The sequence below is a fragment of the Macaca thibetana genome, chromosome X (assembly GCF_024542745.1).
Source record: "Macaca thibetana thibetana isolate TM-01 chromosome X, ASM2454274v1, whole genome shotgun sequence".
Taxonomy (NCBI): Eukaryota; Metazoa; Chordata; class Mammalia; order Primates; family Cercopithecidae; genus Macaca; species Macaca thibetana.
This window is the reverse complement of record NC_065598.1, coordinates 102,389,844-102,416,647: the sequence shown is the minus strand read 5'-3', so window position 1 is coordinate 102,416,647 and position 26,804 is coordinate 102,389,844. Positions and strand designations below refer to the sequence as shown.

General features: G+C 37.1%; 1 protein-coding gene across 1 annotated transcript in view; it reads right to left on the bottom strand.

Moving 5' to 3' along the window:
* RNF128 (ring finger protein 128) overlaps nucleotides 1–25,863 on the bottom strand; it is a 66,583-nt gene extending 40,720 nt beyond the window's left edge. Inside the window, exon 1 of the mRNA XM_050775974.1 lies at nucleotides 25,118–25,863. Coding sequence (XP_050631931.1) covers nucleotides 25,118–25,601 — 484 coding nt within the window. The 5' untranslated portion in view covers nucleotides 25,602–25,863. The remainder of the gene's footprint in view (nucleotides 1–25,117) is intronic.
* Between the last annotated feature and the right edge of the window lie 941 nt (nucleotides 25,864–26,804).

The following is a 26,804-nucleotide window of genomic DNA, read 5'->3' as shown; positions in this document are numbered from 1 at the left end:
GTGTATTTTCAAATAGCCCCTCTTCAAGCTCAATAAGTTTTTCTTCTGCTTGATCAGTTCTGCTGTTGAAAAGACTCTGATGCATTCTTCGGTATATCAATTGCATTTTTCAGTTCCTGAATTTATGCTTGACTTTTTAAAAGTATTTCAATCTCTTTGTTCAATTTATCTGATAGAATTCTGAATTCCTTCTCTGTGTTATCTGGAATTTCACTGAGCTTCCTCAGAACAGCTATTTTGAATTCTGTCTAAAAGGTCACATATCTGTTACTCTGGCATTGGTCACTGGCTCCTTCTTTAGCTCATTTTCTGAGGTAATGTTTTCCTGGATGGTCTGGATGCTGGTGGATATTTCTTGGTGCTTGTGCACTGAAGAGTTAGGTATTATAATCTTCACAGTTTGGGCTTGTTTATACCTGTCCTTCTTGAGAATGCCTTTCAAGTATTCAAAGGGAATTGAGTGTTGTGATCTAAGTTTTTGGTCACTAGAGCCATATATACATTAGGGGGCACCCCAAGCCCAGTAACGCTGTGGCTCTTGCAGACTAGTAGAGGTACTGCCTTGGTAGTCTTGGGTAAGATCTAGGAGAATTCCCTGGATTACCAGGCAGAATGTCTTGTTCTCTTCCTTTACTTTCTCTCAAACAAAACGAATCTCTCTCACCATGCTGTGCTGCCTGGAGTTGGGGGAGAGGTGATGCAAGCACCCCTGTGGCCATCACCGCTGGGACTGAGCTGCATTAGACCAGAAACCAGCATAGTTCTGGGTTTTGCCCAAGGCTTATGGTGAGTATTGCTGTTTGTTCAAGGCCCAAGGGCTCTTTAATCAGTAGGTGGTGAATCCAGCCAGGCTTGTGTCTTTCCCTTCAGGGTGGTGGTGTCCCTTCTGGCCCAGGGTGGGTCTAGAAATGTTGTCTGGGAGGTAGGGCCTGGAGTCAGGAACTTTAGGAATCTATTCGGTGCTTTATTTTACTGTGGCTGAACTAGTACCCAAATTGCAAGCTGAAGTCCTTTTTACTTTTCACTCTCCTTTCCTTAAGCAGAGAAAAGGAGTCTCTTCCCTTGGCCACCACAGCTGGGAATGTGCTGGGTCACACCTGAAGCCTTGCCCAAGGCCCATGGTGAGTACTGCTTAGCTACTATTAATGTTTATTCAAGGTCCAAGGGCTCTATAGTCAGCAGGTGATGAATCCTGCCAGAACTGGGTCCTTTCCTTCAAAGCAGTGGGGTCCCTTCTGGCCCAGGGTGTATCTAGAAATGTCATCCAGGATCTAGGGCCTGGAATGTGGGCTTCAGGACTCTGCTTGGTGCTTTATTTTACTGTGGCTGAGCTGGTATCCAAATGTTAAGACAAAGTCCACTTTAATCTTTCCTCTCCTCCCAGAGCTGTGAGCTGCCTTGCCTGGGGTTGGGGGAGGGGTGATGCAAACGCTTTCTTGGCCACATGTACCTCAAGTCCTCTGGTTCTGAGCCCAGCACAGCACCACCAGGACTTGCCTCAAAATTGCAGTCCTTTTGGTCTAGACTGCCTTTCAAATTTATCTAGGACCCCAGGGTACTTTAGCTCACAGTGGTGAGGCTTGCCAGAGGGATAGACAATTCTCCTCTGGCTAGGGCTGGTCTAAATGCTCCCTCCATGGGTATCAGCCCAATTCTGCCCCATGTTGCTTTCCTCTGTGACAGGGTAGCACTGAGTTCCAATGCAAAGTCCCACAATCACTGTGCTCTCCTTCCCCCCAAACACACAGATTTTCTCTCTGTGCCATGCTGCACCACCAGGGGATGAGGGAGGGGTGGTGTAAGGAATTAATGACTGTCTTTCCTATCCTATCCAGTGCCTCTTTCCTTGATATGATGTTAAAACAAGGTACTGTTATTGCTCACCTGATTTTTGATTCTTACAAAGATGGCTTCTTGTGTGGGGAATTATTCAATTTGGTGTTCCTGTGGAGGGGATGATCACTGGTGGGTTTTATTTGGCCATCATGCTCCCTGTCCTATTTTCTTAACTGAGATACTGATTATGATTTATTATTGACACTGGATTATCTTTGTATGCCATTATTTAACATAGTAATAAGATTATCTGTTTCTAAACTGTTGCAGTTTTTCACTCTTGTCATACATTTTTGGAAATGGAACAGACCTTAGCAATCAAGCAGTCTGACTCATTTTTGAGTTCTCACATTGGATAATATTCTTTCAGGGAGGAAGGTTCTCACTTCAGTTGTTGCTTCTAGCAGCATCTCTCCTCTCTTTTTTTTGTGATGTCATGCTTCTAATAAACCTTTGGCTCAGAAAACACAATCAAGCTTGGTTCTACAGAAAGAGTAAAATAAGCTCCTAGAGAAAACTTGTGGGCTTCAGGGCAAGTACCCTCTGTCTGATGTTTATATTGCTTGCTCAGTGATGTTTTTGTTTATTTCTTGAATCCTGGCTATTCTGTGGATTACTGAGGTTGCCAGATAAGATTTATCTATAAAACAGGCCCTTAACATATTTAATCCTCACATCAACCCTATAAGGTAGGCATTGCTACTATCCCCATTAATGATAAGATTGACTAATTGTCTAGGATAACACAAGCTAGTAAATGAAATGGTATTGATACCCAGATAGTTTGGCTCTGGTATTTCTGCTCTTCATCATTCTACACTAGTTATCTTCAATGAAACCTAAAGCTGTTATTTAACTTTAAAAGTGAAAATTAAATAGGCGCATTCTGCAGTAGTAAATGTTTAGAAATCCGCTCTCAGGGTTGTAGAAAGCCCTAATTTCTAGTTGTGCCAGTTTCTGTGGTGTAAATACTCCCACCATAGCCACATAAATGTGGAATTAGGACGAAATGTGTACAATTGACTGAACAAGCTCACCACTGGACATTACAGATTCAAAACTTAAGTACAATTAATTTTTCAGTCAGTTACAGACTGAACTGCTTATTCTACTCTTTCCCCACTTCTCACTACTGAACTTACCTAGTCTTAAAAAAGCTTAACCACAACTAAATACAATTCAAAATTTGTAACTATTTTACTTTGCTATTCTTTTCACTTGTGAACACCTAATTTCCTTTTTTTTTTTTTTTTTTTGAAACAAAGTCTTGCTCTGTTGCCCAGGCTGGAGTGCAGTGGCACGATCACTCACTGCAGTCTCCACCTCCCAGGTTCAAGTGATACTCCCGCTTCAGCTTCCTGAGTAGTTGGGAATACAGGTGTACACCATCACACCTAGGTAATTTTTTTATTTTGTAGAAACAGGGGTCTCACTATATTGCCCAGGCTGGCTTCAAACTTCTGACTTCAAGCTATCCTCCCACCATGGCCTCCTAAAGAGCTGGGATTACAGGTGTGAACTACCATGGCTGGCCTCATACTTATGTTTAAAAACTAGTGAAAATCCATGCACGTTCCCAAATTAAGTGTCTCTACTTGCTACCCTTTTGAAAACCACAAAATATGTACCCTGAAACTCCAAGGAAGAACAATCAAACTTCCTTTGTGGAACAATAAAAAAAAACCCTTTTAGTGTGTGTGTTTTGTGTGGTGTTGTGTGTTTCTGTTGCTACAGCAGGCCTTGTTGAGCCTCTTTATCCCTTTAGCTTTCCTCTATCCTTAAAATATTGGAAAGGGGCTCTTATAATGCACCGGCGAATTCCAAACCTCTCAAATTAAAATTAGTGACTTTGTAAGTTATCTTTTTAAAGGAACCCAAAACATTCAGTATCTAAAGTTAGCTATTTATTATAAGCAATATAGATGTGGTCATGTTCAGAATTTATCATAGATATTTAATCTCCCTGATTTTCAGTCTGTTAGGGAATAGAAAGCGAAGAGAACATTTAAAACATACACAGGACCAGAAGCTTTTCTCATATTAAACAAGATTTGGAAAATGTGAAGGATGGCATTTTTTTCAAAGATATGATTGAAATATAATCTTTTGCCTGAGAAAAAATTCATTTCCTTTTTTACAAATTGATATATCATAGTTGTACATATTTTTGTGATAAGTGCGATATTTTCATAACTGTATATAATATGTAATGATTAAATCAGGGTAATCAGGATATTTGTCATCTCAAATATTTATTTTTCTTTGTGTTGAGAATATTACAATTCTTTTAGCTATAAGTTATTCACTACTGTATTACTGTATATTAGAACTTATTTCTTCTGTCTAACTGTATTTTTGTACACTTATCTTCATCCCTCCCCTTCCTGGCCTCCGACAACCAACAATCTACTCTCTATCTTCATGAGATTCACTTTTTTAGCTCCCACATGAGTGAGAACATGTGATACTTGTCTTTCTGTGCCTGGCTTATTTCATTTGACACAATATCCTCTAGTTTCATCCATGTTGCTACAAATGACAGGATTTCATTTTTTAAGGCTGTATAGTATTAAATTGTGTATACATACCCCATTTTATTTATCCATTCATCTTTTGATGACTGATTTCATATCTTGGCTATTGTAAATAGTGCTGCAATATCAAAGCATTTCTTTAAGTGCTCATAAAAATTGATCTTTGACAACAGGAGTTCAGGCCCTCAAGAACACAGGTCCCATGAACAGACACCATATCACTGAGTCTATGTTGTTTATATTGCTGAGTTTTGCTTATCAGTAAATTTTGTTATTCTCTCATAATAAAACAAAGCCATATTATATAAATGGAATCAGTTTTACCACAGTCTGTAAAATTATGGTTTTTTTCCTCAAAACGTTGACTGCTGACCTTTAAAACCAATGTTGATATGCTAAGACATAGATTCCTTTACAAGTTCTAGAGTTTTCCACTTTTCTGTCCAAAATTTAACTGTAACAACTATTTCCTTTGGAAAGTACCAGGATTAAGAAGCCAAAAATGGGTTACATAGCTTAGTTGATTAAAACGTAGCACTAATAAGATCAAAGGTATGGTTCAATTAACTTTCTTGTGGATCAGTTATACAGAAGAAAGACAGTACTCTTAATTTCATTCATTAAGTGTTTTTCTGAATATCTATACAAATGCCTGGCACTATGCTAGCCTGTGGGACTACAGAGAGTAATAAAGTGCAGTCCCTGCCCTCTAGGTACTTGCAAATATCTTCTGTATATTAGATATTCACCACTAGGAAGAATATGATCCAAGCCAGTGAAATGAATTGTATATATCTACTATTATGGCCAGTAGTAGAAAAAAATAATTCCCAAATCACATTTCAAACTGATACAAGTAGAATAAAAAGGAAAATTTATTTTCCTTCAATGTCCAATAATTTGTAAAATAACAAATTGTTTTGCATTGGTTTTGATATTTCTTAACTTGATAGTGTTCTTTATTTAAAAACTGGTAACATGAAACAGACTACAGTTTGGGAGAAACAGTATAATGTAGCCAAAGTAACTCAAATGGGATCAGAAGATTGGGTTGCATCTTCTGCATGAAGGAGGTCAGGCTGTGCTACATTTCTAAAGTTCTATAATCAAGTCTGGCAAAGGAAGATCACTACATTTCTTCTTCTATCCTTATAGAATCTCCAAATCATTTATTAATTTCATCCTATTTTTCTAAACAAACATAGCACTCATCTCAAAGAAAAGAAAAAGTCCTTAATTTGCTAAAAGTTTCTGATGAGAAAAACTGATAATTGGACAACAAACTTATAGTCTAAACTCCGATCACAGAACAGCTGTCTTTTCAAGATTTCAATCTTTCTAAATCTGTACTTTGTTTCAAAGGTAATTGTGAGATCACTCACACCCTTTTCTTTCATGGACTGTTAGGCAAAAATCATTAACACAAACTATAAAATTTATTTGTTAAATGCCTATCTGATTTGTGGCGATCAATCAAGGATTTATTCATAAATCTTATATCTAATAAATACATTTTCAGAGTTGAATAGCAGAAAAAGCTGTCATTTTTCTAATTCCAGTGTATTTATACCACTTTGTATTTGACAATTTAGTCATCAGGAGTAGTTAATCTGGACTCTTATTACTTAAATACAAATTCCTGAGTCCATTAGAATTTAAAGAACACTTATCTTGATACAACAAATGTATATAGTAGTTACAGATTCCAATTCTATGAGAAATTCTCAAGCTTAACAGTCATTAATAATAACAAGACATGGCTAGAATTTTATCACATTTTCATTCTGCTATCTAAAATATCTTAGGAGAAGGGGCACATTAGAAATACATAGCAATTAAGTAGAAGAAGAAATAGAGATTCCATTTCAAACGTTTAACAGTGAAAAAAGGTTTTGGCATGTGCCTATCTTGGGAACAAAGGTAATGAAATAAGCTATAGCAACTCTTATTTATTGTTGTTGAATATCATTCTATTAAAACGTTAATACAAAGAATGTCTATCTTGGGCATTATTGGGGAAAAATTATTACTCACAACTTATAGAAATCTGATGTAGGATCCTGCTGGTGGCCAACTTCTTTCATTTCTTTCAAAAAGCTAATGATATTATGGTTTTTTTCTAATCTTATTTGTAAATACAAATTCACTGAACAAATATTTATTAAGCACCAACTATGTAGTAAGTTCTGTGCTTCTGGACCTTTTTTCCCCCATATTTAATATTAATGTGTCAAAATGTAAAATAAATTCTAAAACATTTTTACAATATATTAAATATTCGAAGCATAGTGATAGCATACTTACAGCACCTTGGCATTGAAACACAAAATACAAGGTGACGGAAGCTGTTCCAGTATCTGTTTCAACCAACATTTTCTAATATGTTAATATTAGAAAATATTCTAATATTCTAATATGTTAATATTAGAAAAGAGAGGTTATTCACAATGAGAATAATAAGGGCAACTGACAGGCAAAGTAGTTCTTCTAAAATTACATTAAATACTGTCCAAACATCCTGATAATACAATAGGGTCAGCACTTCTGAATTTGCTGATATCCAGAATGAACAAGATCTAGGTGTAAAGAGTTCCAACATAACAAACATTTCCTCCATTATAAAATCTGGAACCAATTCAAGTGGACTTCTAAATATTCATTTTGTCCACAGTAGCTTTTCAAAGGCTTGGCTTTTCCTCTTATATCCCAAACTCTTCAGGTAACTGGGGAAGGACAACTATTTCAAAGGGTGATACCAAACCTCATCAGACCAAGAATCCTAAGTAGTGCTTTTTCAAAACAGAAAAAAAATAAAAAATAAAAAATCTAAACTTTTAAGCCAAACTAGCCTCTCTTTCTTCAAAGTCCTGTTTAGTGGCAACTTTTTTTGTTTCCTTTTGACTGGTCTCAATCACAGATGAACCAAATTTGCGTTTCTTGATTCCTTCATAGCAGTTCTTGCAATATATATTTTTTTACTATCAGTGTACCTCATCAAAGAAACAAATACACAAATGATTTCTTAAAAGTATCTGGAATATATATCAGTGTTTCACTAGGAACCAGACCAAATCAGTACTGCCTACCCCTGTATACCTGTATAAAGTGATTATCCTCCTGCTATGGTTTGAATATGGTTTATTTGGCCCCCAAATAGATTTCTTTTCTTTCTTTACCCGGCCTCAGGTGTTAATTTATAGCCACACAAATGAACTAAGACACCTCCTATCTAGCCTTTTGTTAAAATCTAGTCTGTTGCAGAATAGGCATTAGTACAGATTAGCTGTTGATTAAAGCAATGGTTCTTAATATTCTGGATTACTACAGATCATCTTTTGGAGGGAGGGTGTGTTGCAGGGAATGTGACCCAAGTCACCTTTATTACCATTTTTTTTTAAATCAACAAAGGCACACAGCTAATGCAGAGTACAGCAAGTTGCCTTTCTGCCCTGCACCTCTAGATAATTTTGTTATAGTTTTTGAAGGCGATAATACATTACGGAATGGGTCACATACTTGATATAGCACAAAAATTATCTGGCAGATGGAGTCCTCAGGAAACAGTATATTAAAGACATTAGGGAATTAGAAATGACACTGTTTAAAAGGTCACAGATGAATAATTTATGGATGACATGTCACACTCATAGGTAAACAATTCTTAGAAATATTATATAAAACACCTGATCCTGCTTGAAGTATTCTGACTTCCACTAGTGGTTATGTTTAACGTATCACATAGAACCTAAGGGCTAGATCAGCAATTCTCCAATTTTTTGGTCTCAGGACCCCTTTACACTCTTTAAAGTTATTGAGAACTCCAAAGAACTTCTGTTTAGAGTATTTCTACTGATATTTACCACATTAGAAATTAACATTGAGGAATTTTAAAAATATTTATTTATTTGGCTGGGGGTGGTGGCTCACGCCTGTAATCCTAGCACTTTGGGAGGCCGAGGCGGGTAGATCACGAGGTCAGGAGATCAAGACTATCCTGGTTAACATGGTGAAATCCCATCTCTACTAAAAATACAAAAAATTACAGTGAGACTCCATCTCAAAAAAAAAAAATACACACACACTCATTTAAAATAATCATAAATTCATGTTAATTAACCTAATTGTATTAAAAATAACTACATTTCCCAAAAAAAGTCACAAGGAAGAGTGGCATTGTTTTTCATTTGTGCCAACTTCTAATGTCAGACTTAATAAAAGATAGCTGAATCTTCATAGCTGCTTCTGCATGAGATCTATAGTGATATGTTGTTTTAATTAAAGCACAAGAAGGAAATCTATATTCAGATATGCAACTGGAAAATTGAGGGATGTCTTAATAGCATTTTCAGATAACTGTAGATATTCTCCTTTGATACTACACTGAAACTCAACAAATGGTAGTTTCTTAAATAGTATGTGCAAGGTAGAATTTGAAACAATATCAATGAATTCTTTCTACTTGGTTAAATGAAAATCCATTGGTCTATCTCACACATTGAATGGATCTTTTATTTATATTGGGGTTTTGTAATATCATGCATTGGTCATTTGGAAAATATTGGCTCACTGTGTTACGTAGATCCCAGTTACGCAGACTCAGTTATGCAGATTCGCTGAGTTGTGCAGTTATATGGTGATTCATTTCAAGATAAAACAATAACAAAAAAGTCAGTTGTTAATATCACCATTTATCCAATTAGAAAAGTCTAAGTATTGGGAAGTTATGCTTACACAGTAGATAAAATTTTTTCAAAATTCTGACTTTTGCTTAAAAACTTAAATCTTATCATTGGCAACAAATACTGTCATTTATTTTCCTGAAATGACAGGCTCACCTAGTTAACTTTTGAGAAAATGTCTTCCAAATAGGACTAAAGTCTGAATAACTGTTGTTTGTCAGTAGATCTTCAAGTTAAAGAGGAGTTTGAAGTGGCTATTTCATCTCATGACTCAACCATACAAGTGCTTTTCCTTCAGATAACCATCATACTTTGGTATGCTGTAGAAGTGCTGTATGCCTACTTCCCATTTCGTGACATAGAAATACATATGTATGTGTATATATGCACATGTATATATATGTGCATATACATATACATACATCAATATGTACACACACTATATACATAGTTGTGCAGGGTAGAGATTTAATAAAATTATTCTTTTTGATTCATCAAGGGCATTCTTAAGTGAAACTAGCATTTTCTGTTTCCTGAAGTGCATGGAGGTAGAGAATACAATTGATACAGTTTGGTGCCACAGTCTTAATTTGTGTTAAGGTGCCAGCAGTTTTACCCACCATTCCTTTTATATCATCTGTGTAAATATTAACACAGTGAATAAGGCAAATAATGTGTAAGTATTACTATAAAAATAGTTTTGATCTCATGGACCCCTGAAAGAATCTCAGAGACTAGTAGTCCCCAGATCATAATTTCAGAACCATTGTGCTAGATCGATGATCCTCAAATGTTAATATGCAGGATAATGACCGGGAAAACTTGTTAAAACACTGAGCTCTCTGGGCCCCATTCCTTCACTCAGTATGTCTGGGGTGGGGCTTGGGAATCTGCAGGTTTAACAAGTTCTGTGGGTTATTTTGCTGCATGTGGTCTGTGGAAAATACATTGAGAAATACTGGACTGGAGTTTGTTTATAGCTTTACCAACATTAAGGTCAAAGAGTTTCAAGATAGCAGTCCAGTCCCTCTGTCCAGATCAATGTCAATCCTTTACCATGCAGAGAAAAACTCTGCCAATAGAATTATTTTGTTTTCATCAGTATGTAATGTACTTCAAATAGAATTTTAAAAATTTGCTATATCAGAAATAGTCCCATTCCTTTCCTGTTATAATATGTCTCCATTGTCACCATTATCTTTCACTAAAATCACCATTAACAACCCCTTAAGCGGTCTCTAAGCACCAGTCTTCTGATTCATTCTCCTCATGGCTACTAACGAAATATTTCTAAAAGGAAAAGTACATTATTTTTTTTCAAAAGACCCTTAAGGAGCTCCATTTCACTTACAGAATAAAATTAAACCTCCTTTTATAGGATTCTGACCTGACTGCGTTAAATGTCCTGCTTTTACACTATTTACTACAGACTTCCCTTGAAGTTATCTGGTTTATTTGTCCTTCATAAACTATGAACATCATGTTAGGGACCAGGTCTTTCATCATTGTATCTACAGCAACCAGCAGAGTGCCCACCACATAACACATGTCAAATAAATTTCTGATGAATGCAATTTTAAGTATAATATATTTAGTGATAATTTGAATTTTGATTTAATCTGAAAACAAATTCATCTTTTGAAGATAACTGTGGTTAACAGTCTAAGGTGTGCCTCCTCTCTCTATATAAAGATGGCATATCTAGACAAGACATGTCTGCCTACAGCAAAGACATATCACAAAAACAGATAAAAAATTAAATACCAATTCTATCCTATAGATCTTGGGTTTAGTGGAATGCTTATTGCTACAGTGCTGATTCTGTTGAAATTACTATACTTTCAGAGCTGCACTAATGGGTGACAAACAATCCCTTTCCAACATGGGGCTTTGTTACACCTCTATTTCAGACTTCCATTCAGATGCTGGTACAGATGCCATTTTAGCCCAAAGCTCAAGTTAAAACACAGTCATCCTGGTTCACTAGGAGTCTGATGGCTTGGGCAGTTATGAGGAATTTCAGAGGGCATAAAAGAGAAGCATTGAAGCATCCAGAACAGGTTGAGTCTCTATAAAACCTTAAATTTGTGCTGATACTGAGGAAAAAAATAAGACATGCCATTTCAAGGCCATGCAGAAGTTATAGTATATATGTTATTATATGAGTAAATAGGGTATTCTGTAATTAAATTAAAATTTTTATGCCAATGTTTTCTATTGTTATTGTTTTTGTTTTGGGGTGGTAAGGTTTCTAGAAATCAGATTTAACATTTGCAGTTGCTATTTATTTATGTTTTCTGGAGGAATGCTAGTCAGTAAACTCTACAGCATCAACATTTTCAATCCCTTAGGATTATAAACTATGAAATATAAAGAGCTATTCAGAATCTGATAGGACTATTTAATGAGAAAAGGTGAAACAATTATGACTAATAAGATATATACAAGTGGTTAAAAATAATTAGATTATTTGTCGGGAAGTTTTAAAAAAGGAGTAAACAGGAGATTTTGAGGTTTTAGGAAGAGAAAATTTATACAAATGATCATTAGAAATTATGGTGTTCCTTTTGTACTTTATTTTTCAGTTCTAGCCAGGTGTGGTTGCTCATGTCTATAATCCCAGCACTTTGAGAAGCCGAGATGGGAGGATTGCTTGAGCCCAGGAGTTCAAGGCTGCAGTGAACTATGATTGCACTACTGCACTCCAGTCTGGATGACAGGGCAAGACCCTGTCTCTAAAAATAAAAACTAAAAAATACTTGTTGGTTGTATTTTCCTACAATGTGAGCCCTTGTAAAGGAGAATTCCACTGATATTCAATTGTTTATTTAGGAGCAAACATATGGGTACAGACGTAGGTCATAGCCTAGACTTACAATAAACTGGGACATGATCTTCACCACTTTATCCTGAACCTTTCAGACCAGGTGGAACTAGTACAACAATGCATGAAAGGTCCCGGTACTCTGTACCTTAAATGTTGCCAAACTCTAGTCAATGCAACTTTTTGTGTAGATCTGAAAGCCCTACCTAAATTGACAAATATTTAAGTGCCAGACTAAAATATTATTAGGCAAAACAAACAAACAAACAAAACAACAACAGAAGCTAAAAATGTGAGGTCCCAGGAAGGAAAAAACAGTATCATTGTTGTTTTGAGCATGCTGCTTACTCACACCCCTTCTCCTACTACGACATTCAGCACAATGCTGGTCATAAAGGGGCATTCACACACCGGGGCCTATCATGGGGAGGGGGGAGGGGGGAGGGATTGCATTGGGAGTTATACCTGATGTAAATGACGAGTTGATGGGTGCAGCACACCAACATGGCACAAGTATACATATGTAACAAACCTGCACGTTATGCACATGTACCCTACAACTTAAAGTATAATAATAATAAATAAATTTAAAAAAAAAGGGCATTCAAACTTTTATTGAAATTGGAGCTGCTTCTTATATGCATTCTCTTCAGGTATAGTTTTTAATATGGGGATTGGGTTGGAAATTGCATTTGTCATTAAAGTTAGGAAGAATATTATGTTGAGAGATTAGGTATTCATTTTGACCTGGCCACAAAATCCAAGGGTGCATGAGTTCCAGTAGTCCAATTAGTTATTATTCCATTATGTATCCAAATTAGAGAAAAGGAGAATTTGGTATGCCTCTGCATGACTTTTGATATGCTACAGGTACCAAAAATTTTATAAAAAAGAACATTCTAGTACTTGAGTATATTAAATTTCCTCCTATATGACATATTTAAAAAGCTAGCTTCTACACTAAGGCCCACCCACTAATTATAAAACCAAATATGAATCTGTCTTACTTATGTCCTTATCTTTTCACTACAAATTGTTTCTGAAAGTCAGTAAAGAGAATTAACACAGCAAGTAGAACTGCACTTTAAAGCCACATAAACCTGATATAAAAGCTACCATATTAGTACAAAAAAGAATATTTGTCATCACAGTTGAATATATTCTGTTCCTATCATACCGAGGTTAACTTTATTGGTTAGTCTCTGACATTGACAAAACCTTGATACAGTTAAAATATGAGGACCGGGCATGGCGGCTCATGCCTGTAATCCCACCACTTTGGGAGGCCAAGGTGGGCAGATCACTTGAGGTCAGGAGTTTGAGACCAGCCTGGCCAACATGGTGAAACCCTGACTATACTAAAATCCAAAAATTAGCCAGACGTGGTAGCACACTCCTGTAATCCCAGCTGCTCAGGAGGCTGAGGCAGGAGAATCGCTTGATCCCAGGAGGTGGAGGTTGAAGTGAGCCGAGATCGTGCCACAGCACTCCAGCCTGGGTGACAGAGCAAGACTCCGTCTCAAAAAAAAAAAAAAAAAAAAAAAAAAAAAAAAGTCAGAAAAAAAGAAGGAAGGAAGGAAGGAGAGGAGGAGAGGAGAGGAGAGGACAAGAGGAAAGGAGAGGAGAGGAGAGGAGAGAGAAATTGTTAAGTGCCTGACAATCAGTGCTACCCAAATCATATTTCAGATGTTAAGTATTTGGAAAGACAAAAAGGGCTCTGCAGATAAATTTAGAAAATAATGCATTGAACAAAGTCAAACAAGGTTTCTTTTGCATATTAGAGGCTCTAAGAAGCCCTGCAGTGATATACACTGCCAATCTCCAAAAGGGGGCTACAGATGAGGGTGAGGAGATGGTTAAGCTATCCTTTAATAAACCAGGATGTGCACTGTACATACATTATTTAATTTACACTTTACAATAATCCTATGACATAAAGACAATTATATTATCCATTCTGTGGGAGAAGAAACTGAGTCTTAGTTTAATTTGGTTAAGGTCACAAAGTTTTACATGATAGAGTTGGGACTCATACCAAATCCATTTGATTCCTAAGCCCCCTCTTCTTAACCACTATGCCAGCAAAAAGGTCATAGCCATTTCCATTGTTAGAGCTCAATATCTTGATTTTAAGGTTTTGCTTTTGCTTAAAATGGAAATACACCAGGGAGAAGGAAGATAATATAGTCGTTTCAGTTTCTTGATTATGTGATTTCTTCTTGCATTTTTCAGGAACTGCCCAGAAAAATTGCAATATTGATGTTAGGTTTTTCTGCTTCTACATATGAAACAATTACATATTTCAAAATGTGGTAGTAAATATCTATAATAACCAATGGAGAAGTATTACGTTTACTAGTAATGAAATTGTTAGCAAAAGTTTCAAGAGAACCAGCATTTACTAAGCGCTCACTACCTGCCAAAACACTTGATTTATAATATCATAGAATAAGTAGGTATTATTATCCCCCCTTTGATGAACAAGATAAATAAGGTCTAGGTTAAGAACTTGCCCAGGATCACATATTTATTAATTGGTAGGGCTGGAATTCAAATCAAGTTTTCTGACTCAAGGACACCTTCTTCCATTGCAATATGCTGTCTCCCAATTTCAAATGGAACACATTCACCTTGGTACAACAGGTTGAAATAAAAACAGAGGAATCAAATAGCTTTCCTTACCATCAAAGGATGATCTGTTGGCCTTTAATTACATTACTCAAAGAAAGTCAATTCTTTTGTCTTGTTAGCCAGTTCAACCAAAAAGCATCAGCCATAGAGGAGCAGCAAAAATAATGGCAGTTATGGTTTGTGCGAAGGGAGGTAATTAATTTCACACCAGCCAGTTTGAGTCTTTCCTACATATCCTGCCCTTTTGCCAAATGAACTGGCGATGAAAGAATCTGATTGAAACACACCTATAAAAGTATTTTGGAATTGTGTTCAATATAGATTGCTCATGGTTCTATGAATGAAAACCTCACTCAATATAATCACATTTCTTTCTAGCTTTCATCCAAGTGACTGTTGAAATCTTCAAAGATAAGAGATGTATAGTCAGCCCTCCATATCCATGAGTTCTGCATCCATGGAGTCAACTAACCAAGGATCAAAAATATTTGGGAAAAAAAAGTGCCTCTACTGAACATGTACAGACTTTCTTTTCTTGTCATTATTCCCTAAGCAATGCATTTTAACAACTATTTACATAGCATTTACATTGTATTATAAGTATTTTAGAGATGATTTAAAGCATATAGGAGGAGGTGCATAGGTTATATACAAATACTATGCCATTTTGTGTCAGGGACTTGAGTATTTGTGGATTTTAGTATATGCGGGAGGTCTTGGAACCAATCCTCCATGGATACCAATGGACAACCGTACTTGAAAATCTATTGATGGCTAACTAAGCCACACATCAAGTTAAGATACATTCTTAAGACTTTTAGGGACATTACAAATGCTCTTAAGATAAGTCAATATCTGAGATCCTCAAAGATTAAGAAAACAAAATGTAGTCTTTAAGGTGAAGTACATGGAAAAAGTGAGATGGAACTTTGGTCAACATGACAAAGAAACTGAATTAAAACTCCCTAAACCAGCATGGTTGGGAAGAATATAATAATCCATACTCGATGGGGCTATCATAATGAACAACCACAACAGAAACACTAATGGGTTATGTTTCAAAAGTTCATTTGTAAACTAGTTCTTTGGAAGTAGAGACAACGTATTTTCCCATAGTAATGTTGCTAAACACTGGGTTCTCAAATGAGCCCAAAGATTATTGAGGACAAAAAACTGCAAAGCAAATATAAATTATTATTTAACCCATATTTGTAATAAAGCTTTTCAGAAAACAGTATCACTGCAATATCTAAAGTAAAACAAACAAAAGCACATAAAATTTATCTTGAATACTGGTACATGAAGGAAATGCATATTTAATCAGGAGAATTATATGGTTAATGGGTGGTTTTTATAGAATTTATGGGAGTAAGTTATGGGCACATTCAAGGTCATTAGATTTTGAGAGTACCAGTTTGCTATAATGTTTACTACTACATCAAAGAGGTGGAATCACATAGAAGGAAGCACAAAATTTTTGAAAAGGAAAAAGAAGCTCTAAGAGGGGTGTGTATGTATGTGTAAGATTACCTAAGGTAAAATTAACCATGTTATGAAAGACAGAGGAAGAGGGTAGAAAAGTATGACACAAAATACATTCTAAGAGGAAAATAAGTGGTACCAAAGCAACCTTTGAATTTGACTGTTTCTTGTATAAACCGCCAACTAGTGGAATTTTATGTAGCAGAATAAAATCCCAAGGGAAATGCTCATTTTAAAACCAAGTAACTCAATTTAAATGAGCTTGTATGTTCTATCATTAATAAAGTGTAAAATAAGAATATCATGATTCCCTTCTGCCCTTAATCTAATACAATTTCCTCCTATTTTCTAGAATGACAAAATCTATCACCATCAGATGAAGTCAGTGTCTCATGGATGAAAATTACCAATATATTGAATTCTTCATACTAAGCTATTAGCACTAATCTTAACATTATTGAGTAGAATGGATACTGAAGGGGGCTAATGAGGGTAAGTAGGCCTCTTATGGGAAAAAAAACCAAAAATACAAAGAAAGTCATGGAATGTGCATTTTTTTATGTATGTGTGTGTTGGGGGGGGATCATAAAAAAGCTAGTGATACAATGGGTAAAGAGAAGAGAAAGATTCCATATTAAAATAAGAAAAGTCAGTCCTGAAAATTCTTTTAGTGGTCAAGGCACATGAAGAAACCAGTGTTAACAATAAAAGGTAACACCAACTATCATATGGATTAGATAGCTATATTCAAAAGGCCAAAGCAATTCTTAAATTCTCATAATAGTTTATAAATCATTTCTATGATCAGATATGCTTTGTTCCTGTTGTCGCTATAGTCACATTAGTAATGCTTTCTTTAGGATCTATCAATAATTTTGGAATATTTTGGGTTCTTTAAAATTACTATTTTTTTCTGATTATAAAAGTAAAACATTCATTATAAAAAAGTCAGAAAATATAGAAAAGTAATAATGAAGAGAACAAATACTTTCTCCCACAATTTCACCAATAATATTAACATTATGGATATATTTTCTTTTTAAAAGCTAAGATGCTTTAAGTTGCAGGCAATATTTAACTAAGCTATTGCAACATTTTGTCGGAAATGACAAGTTAACATCTAAAGAGAAACATATATCAACTATTGACTTCAAGGACTATCTTCTTTCAAAAGGTCAAAATGAATAGGGTTAACTCAAAATTACTGATTTGTACCTAACTTGGTCATTCAAATATTGAAAGCAAGTAATTCATGAGCAGATTCTGGAGCTAACAACCTTCATCAAATACAGTTTCCCACAGGTCAGCATGAATCACCAAACTTTCCTTAAGAAAGAAATCAATATTGCACTAAGCCTAGGGGTAAATTCAAGCAGTAACTACATGCTATGATGCATAGAAGGACACACACACAGCTGAAAAAGGAAAGGACAGAACAGGAAACAACATAACAAAGAGCCCTTGTGTTCCACTTTGCCCATAGGGCTCCAAGGTGGTGGTGTACAGCAAAGTGTGGCAATTCTGAACTGGCTTAGTAACTGCATGGAAAGGTACATGTACTCTGTGCTTGGTAATAACTCCCTACAGTATGTAGCTGAGAATCACCACCATAAAATAACTCCAATGCAGTGAAGAGAAGACTATTTCTATGGGTGATTGGGCTCCTACCACATTCTGCAAGAGGTCATTCCCTCAGGAAACAAAGTTGATAATTGTGCTACATCAAAAATTCTTCATATTGGAGTGTGAGGTGCTCGTCTGGAGTTTGGTACTATTTTATTTCTTGAGCTGGGCGCTGGTTACACAGGTGTGCTCAGCTGTGAAATTTCGCTAAGCTATAAATCAATGATTTATGTACCTTTTTGGGATGTATATTATACTTCGATAAAACTTACATATACAAAAATTATTTATCCCCAGGAAATACCTATGGTGCCTTATCAAATAAACTTTGGGGCAAACCCCAACAATAGTTTATAGTTCAGCAGCCATCATTATAATAGAAAAGCTAATTAAAAGCAACAGGGGAAACCACGTGCAAACCTCAATTGTGAAGAAGACATAAAAAAACAAAAAAGAAAAAGGCATTACCTATGGGAATATTGGGGGAGAAAATGAACTGAAGCACAAATGGTGATCAAATCCTTAGAAATACCAAGGCCACAATAGGCAATGCATATGGGTTAGATCAGACCATGTTTTTGGCTAGCAAGTATATTTCAATGTAAACGTCGGTGGAGCATATTTTTTATTTAAATGCCCCAATTCACAACCCTCCCCATCTCCATTTTTGCACTTCCTTTCTGGTAGCTAAAGAAAGAGGCTCAATCCCCAACTCTCAGTCAATGACCACAACCTTCAACTACAAGAGGACCATCTTCTATTTCTAGATACATGAGAAATTCTTACAACAGAATGCAGTATACAAAACTAGTATATATAGTATATAATTCTTTAAATAATATATCTACATACAGAGCAAAATCATAAAATGACAAGCTGGGCGCGGTGGTTCACGCCTGTAATCCCAGCACTTTGGTAGGCTAAAGCAGGCAGATCACTTGAGGTCAGGAGTTAGAGGTCAGCCTGGCCAAAATGGTGAAACCCCGTCTCTTCTAAAACTACAAAAATTAACCGGGTATGTTAGCACAGGTCTGTAATCCCAGCTACTCGAGAGCCTGAGGCACGAGAATCACTTGAACCTGGGAGGAGGAGGTTTCAGTGAGCTGAGATCGCACCATTGTACTCTCCAGCCTGGGTGACAAAGCGAGACTCTGTCCCAAAAAATAAAAAATAAAAAATAAATAATAATAAAAAAAATGACTGAAAAACTCCCCAAAATGCTAAAACAGATTTGTATGTCTTTTATTTTCCGTTTTTTCTGTATTTTATTAATACTACATTAATATTTATAAAAAATAACTGTTATAAAAGTAGAATACAAAGTTATGCCTATGTACAGAAATCAAGATAAGAAGGAATATTAATGGTGTCATCTGTCGTAGAATTATGGGTATTTTAGTTTTACACTTTTCTGTATTTTTCAAGTTTTCTATAACAGTTAGAAAATTACTTAGAAAATGTCTTTAGTACTCTCCTCTCTTCTGTCCATTTAAGAGTGTGAACAGAGTTAAAATGTGGCATTCTGTATTGAAAACACGTATCTTTCAGGGACTGAGGGTAGAAAAGTTATTTATGTGCTTAGAAAACAATTCACTGATCAAGCTATACAGTCATCCCTCAGTATCCATGGGGGATTGGTTTCAGGACCTCCCAATGATACCAAAAGCCACAGATGCTCAATTTCCTTATACAAAATGGTTCAGTGTGTGCTTATAACCAGTGCACATCTTCCTATATATTTTAAATCATCTCTAGATTATTTATAATACCTAATACAATGTAAATGCTATATAAATAGTTGTTATACTATATCATTTAGGGGATAATGACAAGAAAATGAGGTCTGTACATATTCAGTGTAGATGCTTCTTTTCCCCCAAATATTGTTGATCTTCAGTTGGCTGAATCCATAGATGTGGACACAGATACAGGGTGCTGACTGTATTTTCCTTTTTTTAAAAAAAAGATTTTTACTTTATGAAATTTCACATTCACCAACATGTTCAATGGAAGCATTTTAATTGGAGACATAAAGAGAATGCTGGTGTAGTTTTTAAAAGATAAAAAAAAAAAAAAACAGCACAGGGAAAGCTCAATATGAAAACTCATCTGTCATTATTTTCTTGTTACCTAGGGCATTTTGCCATTAAATACCCATAAAACCAGCCTAATCACCATAGAAGTTAGCCAGCAATCTTGAAGTATGTGTGCACTCTATTCCTGTATGCTCTTCTTCCTTCTACCAGATTCCACATTGCTTAAGAGGGCAGGGACTTTACCTTAATTATTTTGTATACTCAGGCAAGAAGCACAGTATCTATCAGACAGCAGACCTTTGATAAATGCTCAATGAATTGAATTCCAATCCACTAGATACTCTTCTAGTGAATCTTGTGACCCTTCTGGCATTAGAGTTCTTGGGTGTTTTAAGACAATTCAACAAGCATTTCTAAAGCATGTAGAGCACAAAGGTTTCTATAGGGATTACAAAGATTAACAAAACATTAAAATTATTATAATCCAGTAGAAGGTAAAATATGTAAACAAATAGTTTCCCGCAAAATGCAGAACGTACTATAAGAGAGGAAGTGCTATTGAACAAAAAGAGATCACTACACTTTTTTTGGATGTGGGCTGTGCTGGGAATGGGAAAAGAAAGAATTAAGAAAAGCTTCAAAGATGAGGAGGCATTTGTGTTGTGTTTTGAAGGATGTGTAAATTTTTGAGCAGCAGAGCTAAGAAAAAAAGATCTGTCGGCAATAGCAGAAGCAAACGAATGTTAGTGGAAAAGAATAGAGAATGTTTAGGGACCAACATGAAAGAAGAGGCATATAAAGCTTTGAATGTAGTTTGGGATCAGATTACTAGGAGTTTTATATGCCATGCTGAGAAATGTAGTCTAAAATTTATAAGTAATAGCATATATGTGATCAGAGCTGTGTTCTGATGGCATGGAGGAAGAACTGCATACTAGGAAAAAAACTACTGGAGGGAAGGAGACCAATCAAGAGGCTAAGTATTTTTTCCCATGAGAAGACACTGGAACTGAAAGCAGGGTATTGAAAGCAAGGAAGAAGGAGACATATGTGAGAATGTTTAAAGTGCCAGAATCAACAGGATGTGGCAGCTATTTATTGGAGGAGGAGTACTAGGAGTCTGGGAACTAAGTGAGAATAAGTGTCAGATGCATGAATTAATAAAATAGTAATGAAACGAAAGAGAGGCAAGGAAGGAAGACACTACTTGGGATAGTTTTGAAGAAGTAGTCAACAGTATCAAATACAGTCCTGCAGAGATACCAAGAAGGCTACATCTGAAAATGGCTTTGGGAATAGTATTTTACATTGGTTAATCATCACTGGCCAATCCCTTTTGAGCTTCTCTACTAAAAAAAAAGAAAAAACAGATTTATTTTCAAAGTCAACATTCTAGAAAAAATAGAATAAAACTTAAATATAAAATGGTTGAGAAGGGATTGGGTGGTGATTAAGTAGTACAAACATACTATTCCAAGGTCCTCTGTGAACAGAAAAAGATTGGTAGCAGGAGGGAGAAGCAGTTATTTGAGAAAAGTACAACAAACATAGGAGGACCAAAAGATATTTTTCCTGTTAAAATTCATTCTACCCTCCGTACCTCAAGGGATCAAATTAGAATTTCAGGTAATGTGGACTCTGAAGTACTCTAGACTGTTCATTTCCAATTATGTTCTACAAACACAGGATTCAACTTTCATTTTCTAAAGCATATTTACCTTAACTGTGATTAAAACATAATAGTAGCTTCCTATATGTCAGATACTGTGCTAAACACCTTATATGCATTATCTCATTGAATCCCAGCAACCTTAGGAGGCAAGTTTACTACTATGCCTGCCTTACATAGGAGAAAACTGAGACTTAGAGAAGTAAAATAACTGGCCTAAGATTTAAAAAACACTAAGGGGCAGAGCCCAACCTCTTAACTAATCTGTTCCACTAACTTTCAACAATGTACACAAGCAACTGTGTTATATATCAAACTGTATCCCATTGAAGACCCCCAAATCATTAATTAAACTGCTTGGTTCATTCACTTTTTTTTTTTTTTTTTTTTTTTTACAGCCCTCAGGAATAATGCTTCTCCTGACATCCCTTTGCATATGTTTCAAGCTCTTGTAAACGTTTCATGAATTATGAAGGTTGTAGTTCTGCACCGGTCTTTCAATAAATTCATGCCTACAATGTTGACTCAAGGAAAATTGTACAAGCAAGTATACACACCTCTTCAACCTGTGGGTTGTGCTCAATTAGACACCAGGCAAGGCTCAGGCCCATCTGCCTGGCGAAAGCAGAACAGTTTGTTGTGCCATAGTGAGAACATGCTTAACGTATCTCGTGACAATCTTACATTTTAGATGGTTTTAATGCTTACTTTAAGATTTGGCCACTTCTTATCTGATTTTCATTTTTAAGATAAGAAATTCGAATAGTAATTACACTTTGGAATAAAAATTTTCTCCTAATTTCCTTTCAGGTTTCTGCACTGATTTGACTGAAATATATCCAGAGATTGCAAGCCAAACTGCCAATAAGCATCTGTCATTTGCAATTATTTATCTGTGTGAATCAGAATTTTCTGAATACTCTGCAAACAAAATACAGAAATAAACTGCATAAGTTGATGCTAGGCTACAATTAACTTTCGTAAAATTTTGGTATACATAAAAGTCTCATTTTCCTAATTGATTGCTCTTATATAGTGGAGTTTCTTTCTCCTAAACAAAAATTTTAAAGCTACTGTTCTAAATCAGTTAGGTGAGAGTATAGACACTCAGCACAAACTCTAACCAAGGGCAAACAATTCAAGTGCAGTCCCCTATGACAGTGAATGAAGAGAGATTTTGTAAACAAAGAAGATACAGAAGGCTTTTCTACATTTGGTGGCCCCTTTGTAATTCACAGCAATATATAATGAATTAATCCATACTTAAAATCTCAGTCCTATCTCTCTGCCACTATGATCCAAGAGAAGTTTCTGACCAGAGATTAAAAGGAAACCCTAGGCTTACTGTGAAGAATGAGTAAAGCAAACAATATAACACTTTGCAAACAAATATTCAATAACACATGTGGATAATATGCAAAGTGATTCTCCACCTATATTGAAAAATAGTTTTTCCAGGAGTTCAGGGAGAAATGTGATTCCTTACCTCAAGTAATTTGCTAGTTTTGGCTAGTTAGCTTGATGGCAAACTTTGGTATAGCCTTTATCTCAGATAATATTGTTTTTAAAGTATCAAAATGCTTTTCTGAATGTAGTGTAATTTAGTGATCAATATTTAGGGCTTTATTCCTATATGGTATCCTGAAACACAACAGCCATAATTAGATTCTCAGTGTATTCGTGTCTTCAAATCGACAGTTACACAATCATATATTTGTACATTAATTTTTTGCATCCTGTTAGCATTAACCTATTATAACATTCAGTGACTATTATCAGCTGGGTAGTATATATGTATATTATCCTTAATAATCACAGCAACATAAATATTATCTCCATCTTACAGATGAGGTATCCAAGGCTCAGTAAAGTTAAATAATCCGACCAAGGACACAAAGTTACTGTGTGGTAAATCCAGAATTTTATTCCCAATCTTGACTAAAATGCCTGTGTTTTTCTTAGTACACCATTTTGCCTCTCAATAAAGTGTAAGTATTATGTATGTAGAGTGCCTGGCACATAGTGGGAGCTCAGCAAAAGTTAATTTTATTGTCTCCTAAAACTATCAGATAAATACCCTTAACAGAAGTAAAAGGAAAATTGTCTAAGTAGGACTCTGTAATTAAATACTCTTCAATTACAAATCATTCGTACAAATGAATCTCATTAGAAGACAAAGTCAAACCCTTGCTATTAGACAGTCAACTGAAATATAAAGACTACAAACTTTATTACATCTTTATTATTGATTTTCAGTAACTTCTAAAAGCTACTAATTCATTCTAATCAATGAATTATCGGCCAAGAGAGATACAGTTTCTCCTTTAATCAATATAAAATCTAAAAATCATAGCATTTTAGATCCGAAAGCGATCTAGTTTTGTTTTGTTTTGGTACAAGCTTCTAACTTGGCCGCCACTGCCTATACAACCATTTGACATGTGAGTAACTTGTACACGGTTATAAAGTTGGTAGAGGCAAAGAAGGGGCTAAAAGAACTCAAATCTCCTGAGTTCCAATTCAGTGTTCTTTCCGTTACGCCATCTAGCCACTCAATACAAGTGCTCTCTAGGCAGGTTCAGTCATAAGGTTTTAAGATAAACAGAAAACCTCCAGTAGTCAAATAAGAAGCTTCATCCTTCCAGTGACTCCCAGAAGGCTAATCCTATCAGCTAACCCTTACTGAGAGTGGATGATGTGCTTTACTGCACTAAACTCTTTAAGGCATTATTTAATTTTATCCTCAAGGCAAACTTGTGGATAAGTTTTCTTATTATTCATTCTCATTTAACTGATGAGAGAACCCAGACTCTAAGACTTCAAATAAGTTGCCCAAGGTCACAGGACTAGTAAGCAACAGAGTAGGAATTTAAACCAAGCTCTGACTTGAGGCCCAGCTCTTAAAAACTATGATACACTGCTATTACACGTGTCTCTTCCTTTTTCTCCATTTTTCCCCCTTTGTCCTTTAGAGTCTAGGATAACTATATACATAAGGTATGGATACCTAATCACAAATAGGAAGGTTTCTGGAAGGATAACCAAAGGGGGAAAAATAGTAACCCCACACCATTTCCAAGAATTCAGAACTACCTGGACTATTTTTTTTCTCCAAAGTCTAGGCCTTTGCTATCCTCATGCAGAAACCTCTTCTTTTTCAAGAACGTTAGTCACCTGTTTTGCAACTCAACAACCTAAATCAGATTTTTCAGGAGCAAACAAAAGCACTGATACCAACAGTCACTTGGGACTTGAGACCACTGGGCAGAGAAGAACCCAAGAACTAAGCAAAGTTTCCACCAAAATTGCAATGAGGTTAACAGGACACAGTAGCACAATCTAGTATTTGATACCCAGGAAACATGGAGAGAAAAACACGGAGAGGAGGGGAAAATCTGCTGCCAGTCTGAGGTTGTTAAACAGCAGAGTGAGGAAGAGATTTCCAGGTGATCTTCTCCTCGGTCATTTAAGACCCGATGCCCACCGCCACTTAATCCAAGGCTAGACACCCTTTTGAAAAACCAGGAAAAGGGAACGCAAAGAGCTCAAACAGTCCTCGATTTGCCAGCCTCTGCACCCGGTTTGTCTTACCCTTTTCCACCAGAGAGGCAAATGAAGGATTTTTTCTGCCCAACCCCCAGGCCTGGTGAATTCGGGGAGGACCCTGCCCCACTCCGTGGGGACAGAAAGAGCACCCACTTTCCTTGGGAGCAAGGGGATAGGGCGAGGAGGGCAATGAGGAAAATAAGAGAAACTGGCCATGGCAGAGGTCTGGAGGGGTGTAATCTAGTAGCTGCACTCACCCGGGTGAGACATGGGGATGACCTCATTGCGGGTCCCGGGGAAGTTAAAGATGACGGCTCCAGACGCCCCTCTCTCATAAGCCAGATGAATCTTGTCTGCGAAGGTGCAGCCCCCGCCGCGTTGGATGAGGGCCAACCAAGAGACTTGCACGGTGCTTCCCCAAACCGTGGGCACCGTGAAATTCGTGTGCGGGTTACAGGCGTTAAGCGCCCCGGGCCCGTCGGGCGGTACCAGGACCCCAGACACAGGCTCCAGCGGCGAGTCCTGGCCGTACACGCCCTCCTCGCTCAGCTCCCACACCGTACGGTTCACTCCGGTGTGCGGAACCCGCCAGGACACGTTGAGGTACGCGGTCCACACTGCTTCGGCCCCCCGGGAGCCGGGGGCCTGCGGACTCAGGGCCAGCAGGAAGCACCACGCCAGCAATCTGGAAGAGCCGCAGCCACCGCGGCAGGAGACCCCGGCCCTAGGCGGCGGCCCCATGGCGCGCGCTCCGCAGTTCCCTAGTGCCCCTGGCACGCGCCCTCCTAGCGCTTGGCAGGACCCTGGCCTTGAGCAGGTGCGCACCAGGTGGGGAAGGAATGGAGTGAGACTGGGGAGCTGCGAGCTAGGTCGGAGCCAGGAGGCACGTAGCGTCAGCACACAGGTTGCCGCAGATGCAGCTCCTCGAAGCTCCAGCGCTCTCCGCTACCGCGGCTGCAGCGTCGGGCTCTGGGGCTTTAGCGTGAAGCTCCGCCCAGTCGACTGGGGGTGGAGGTGGCTGGGAGGGAGGAAAGGACACTGCGGGATCCGCCTCTTAAAAGGGTAACAGGATGGAACGATGTTAGAATAGGATCTGAGGCTGTGTGGCCAGGTGTGTCGCGTCGTTTTATAAAAAACGGACAGGCGAGGAACGATAAAGTCCGCAAACATAAAGCTTTCTAGTAGGATTCGAGTCGGTTTTGAATTGCAAGAATACATTTTTCTCTCCTATCATTTGCCTAAAGGACGTTTCGGGCTTACGGTGCCAGAATGTGAAAGTACAGTACTTCTAAAAAGCGCAGATCCAAAAGGTCTGAGTTGTAGTCAAGGGAATTTGGGTAGGGAAAGAATTTGAGTAGAATCAGGCTATTTACTGATCCTCTAGATGGGGGAAGGGCAGGAAAAGCGCGTTGTTACCCTTTCTTACTGACTTCAAATGGCACCTTTCTCTTTCCCTGCTCCTAAGAAGCCTCATACATGTGTATTTCCTTACCGTTACCCTAGGTTTAATGCACCGCATCAGATGCCTCTTCTAAAAGTAATCTTAGTCCTCACAAAAGAATGACTGTTTTCACACACCTCAGAACCAAGCCTTTTTTCTGCATTTTTCACAAACCTGACTTACCCAAGTGGATATTCCTGCGCTATTCATAACCTTAACTACATAATCTTTCTCCATTTCCCACTAACTGAAAGGAGCCTGACTCACCTAGGCGATTCACTCATGGCACTATTACATTATGATTTATCCTTGCTTAAGTATACAATTTTTGTCTATCCTGTCAACTATTACATTTACTACGTGGTTAACAAATGAGCCTTGAATTAAGCTGAATTAATACACCTGGTGTCTGATAGTTACGAATAACTTTTGACCTTGGGGAACTTCCCTGTGCCTCACTCAGTTTCCTCATCGTCTGTAAAAGGGGGATAATAATGGCACCT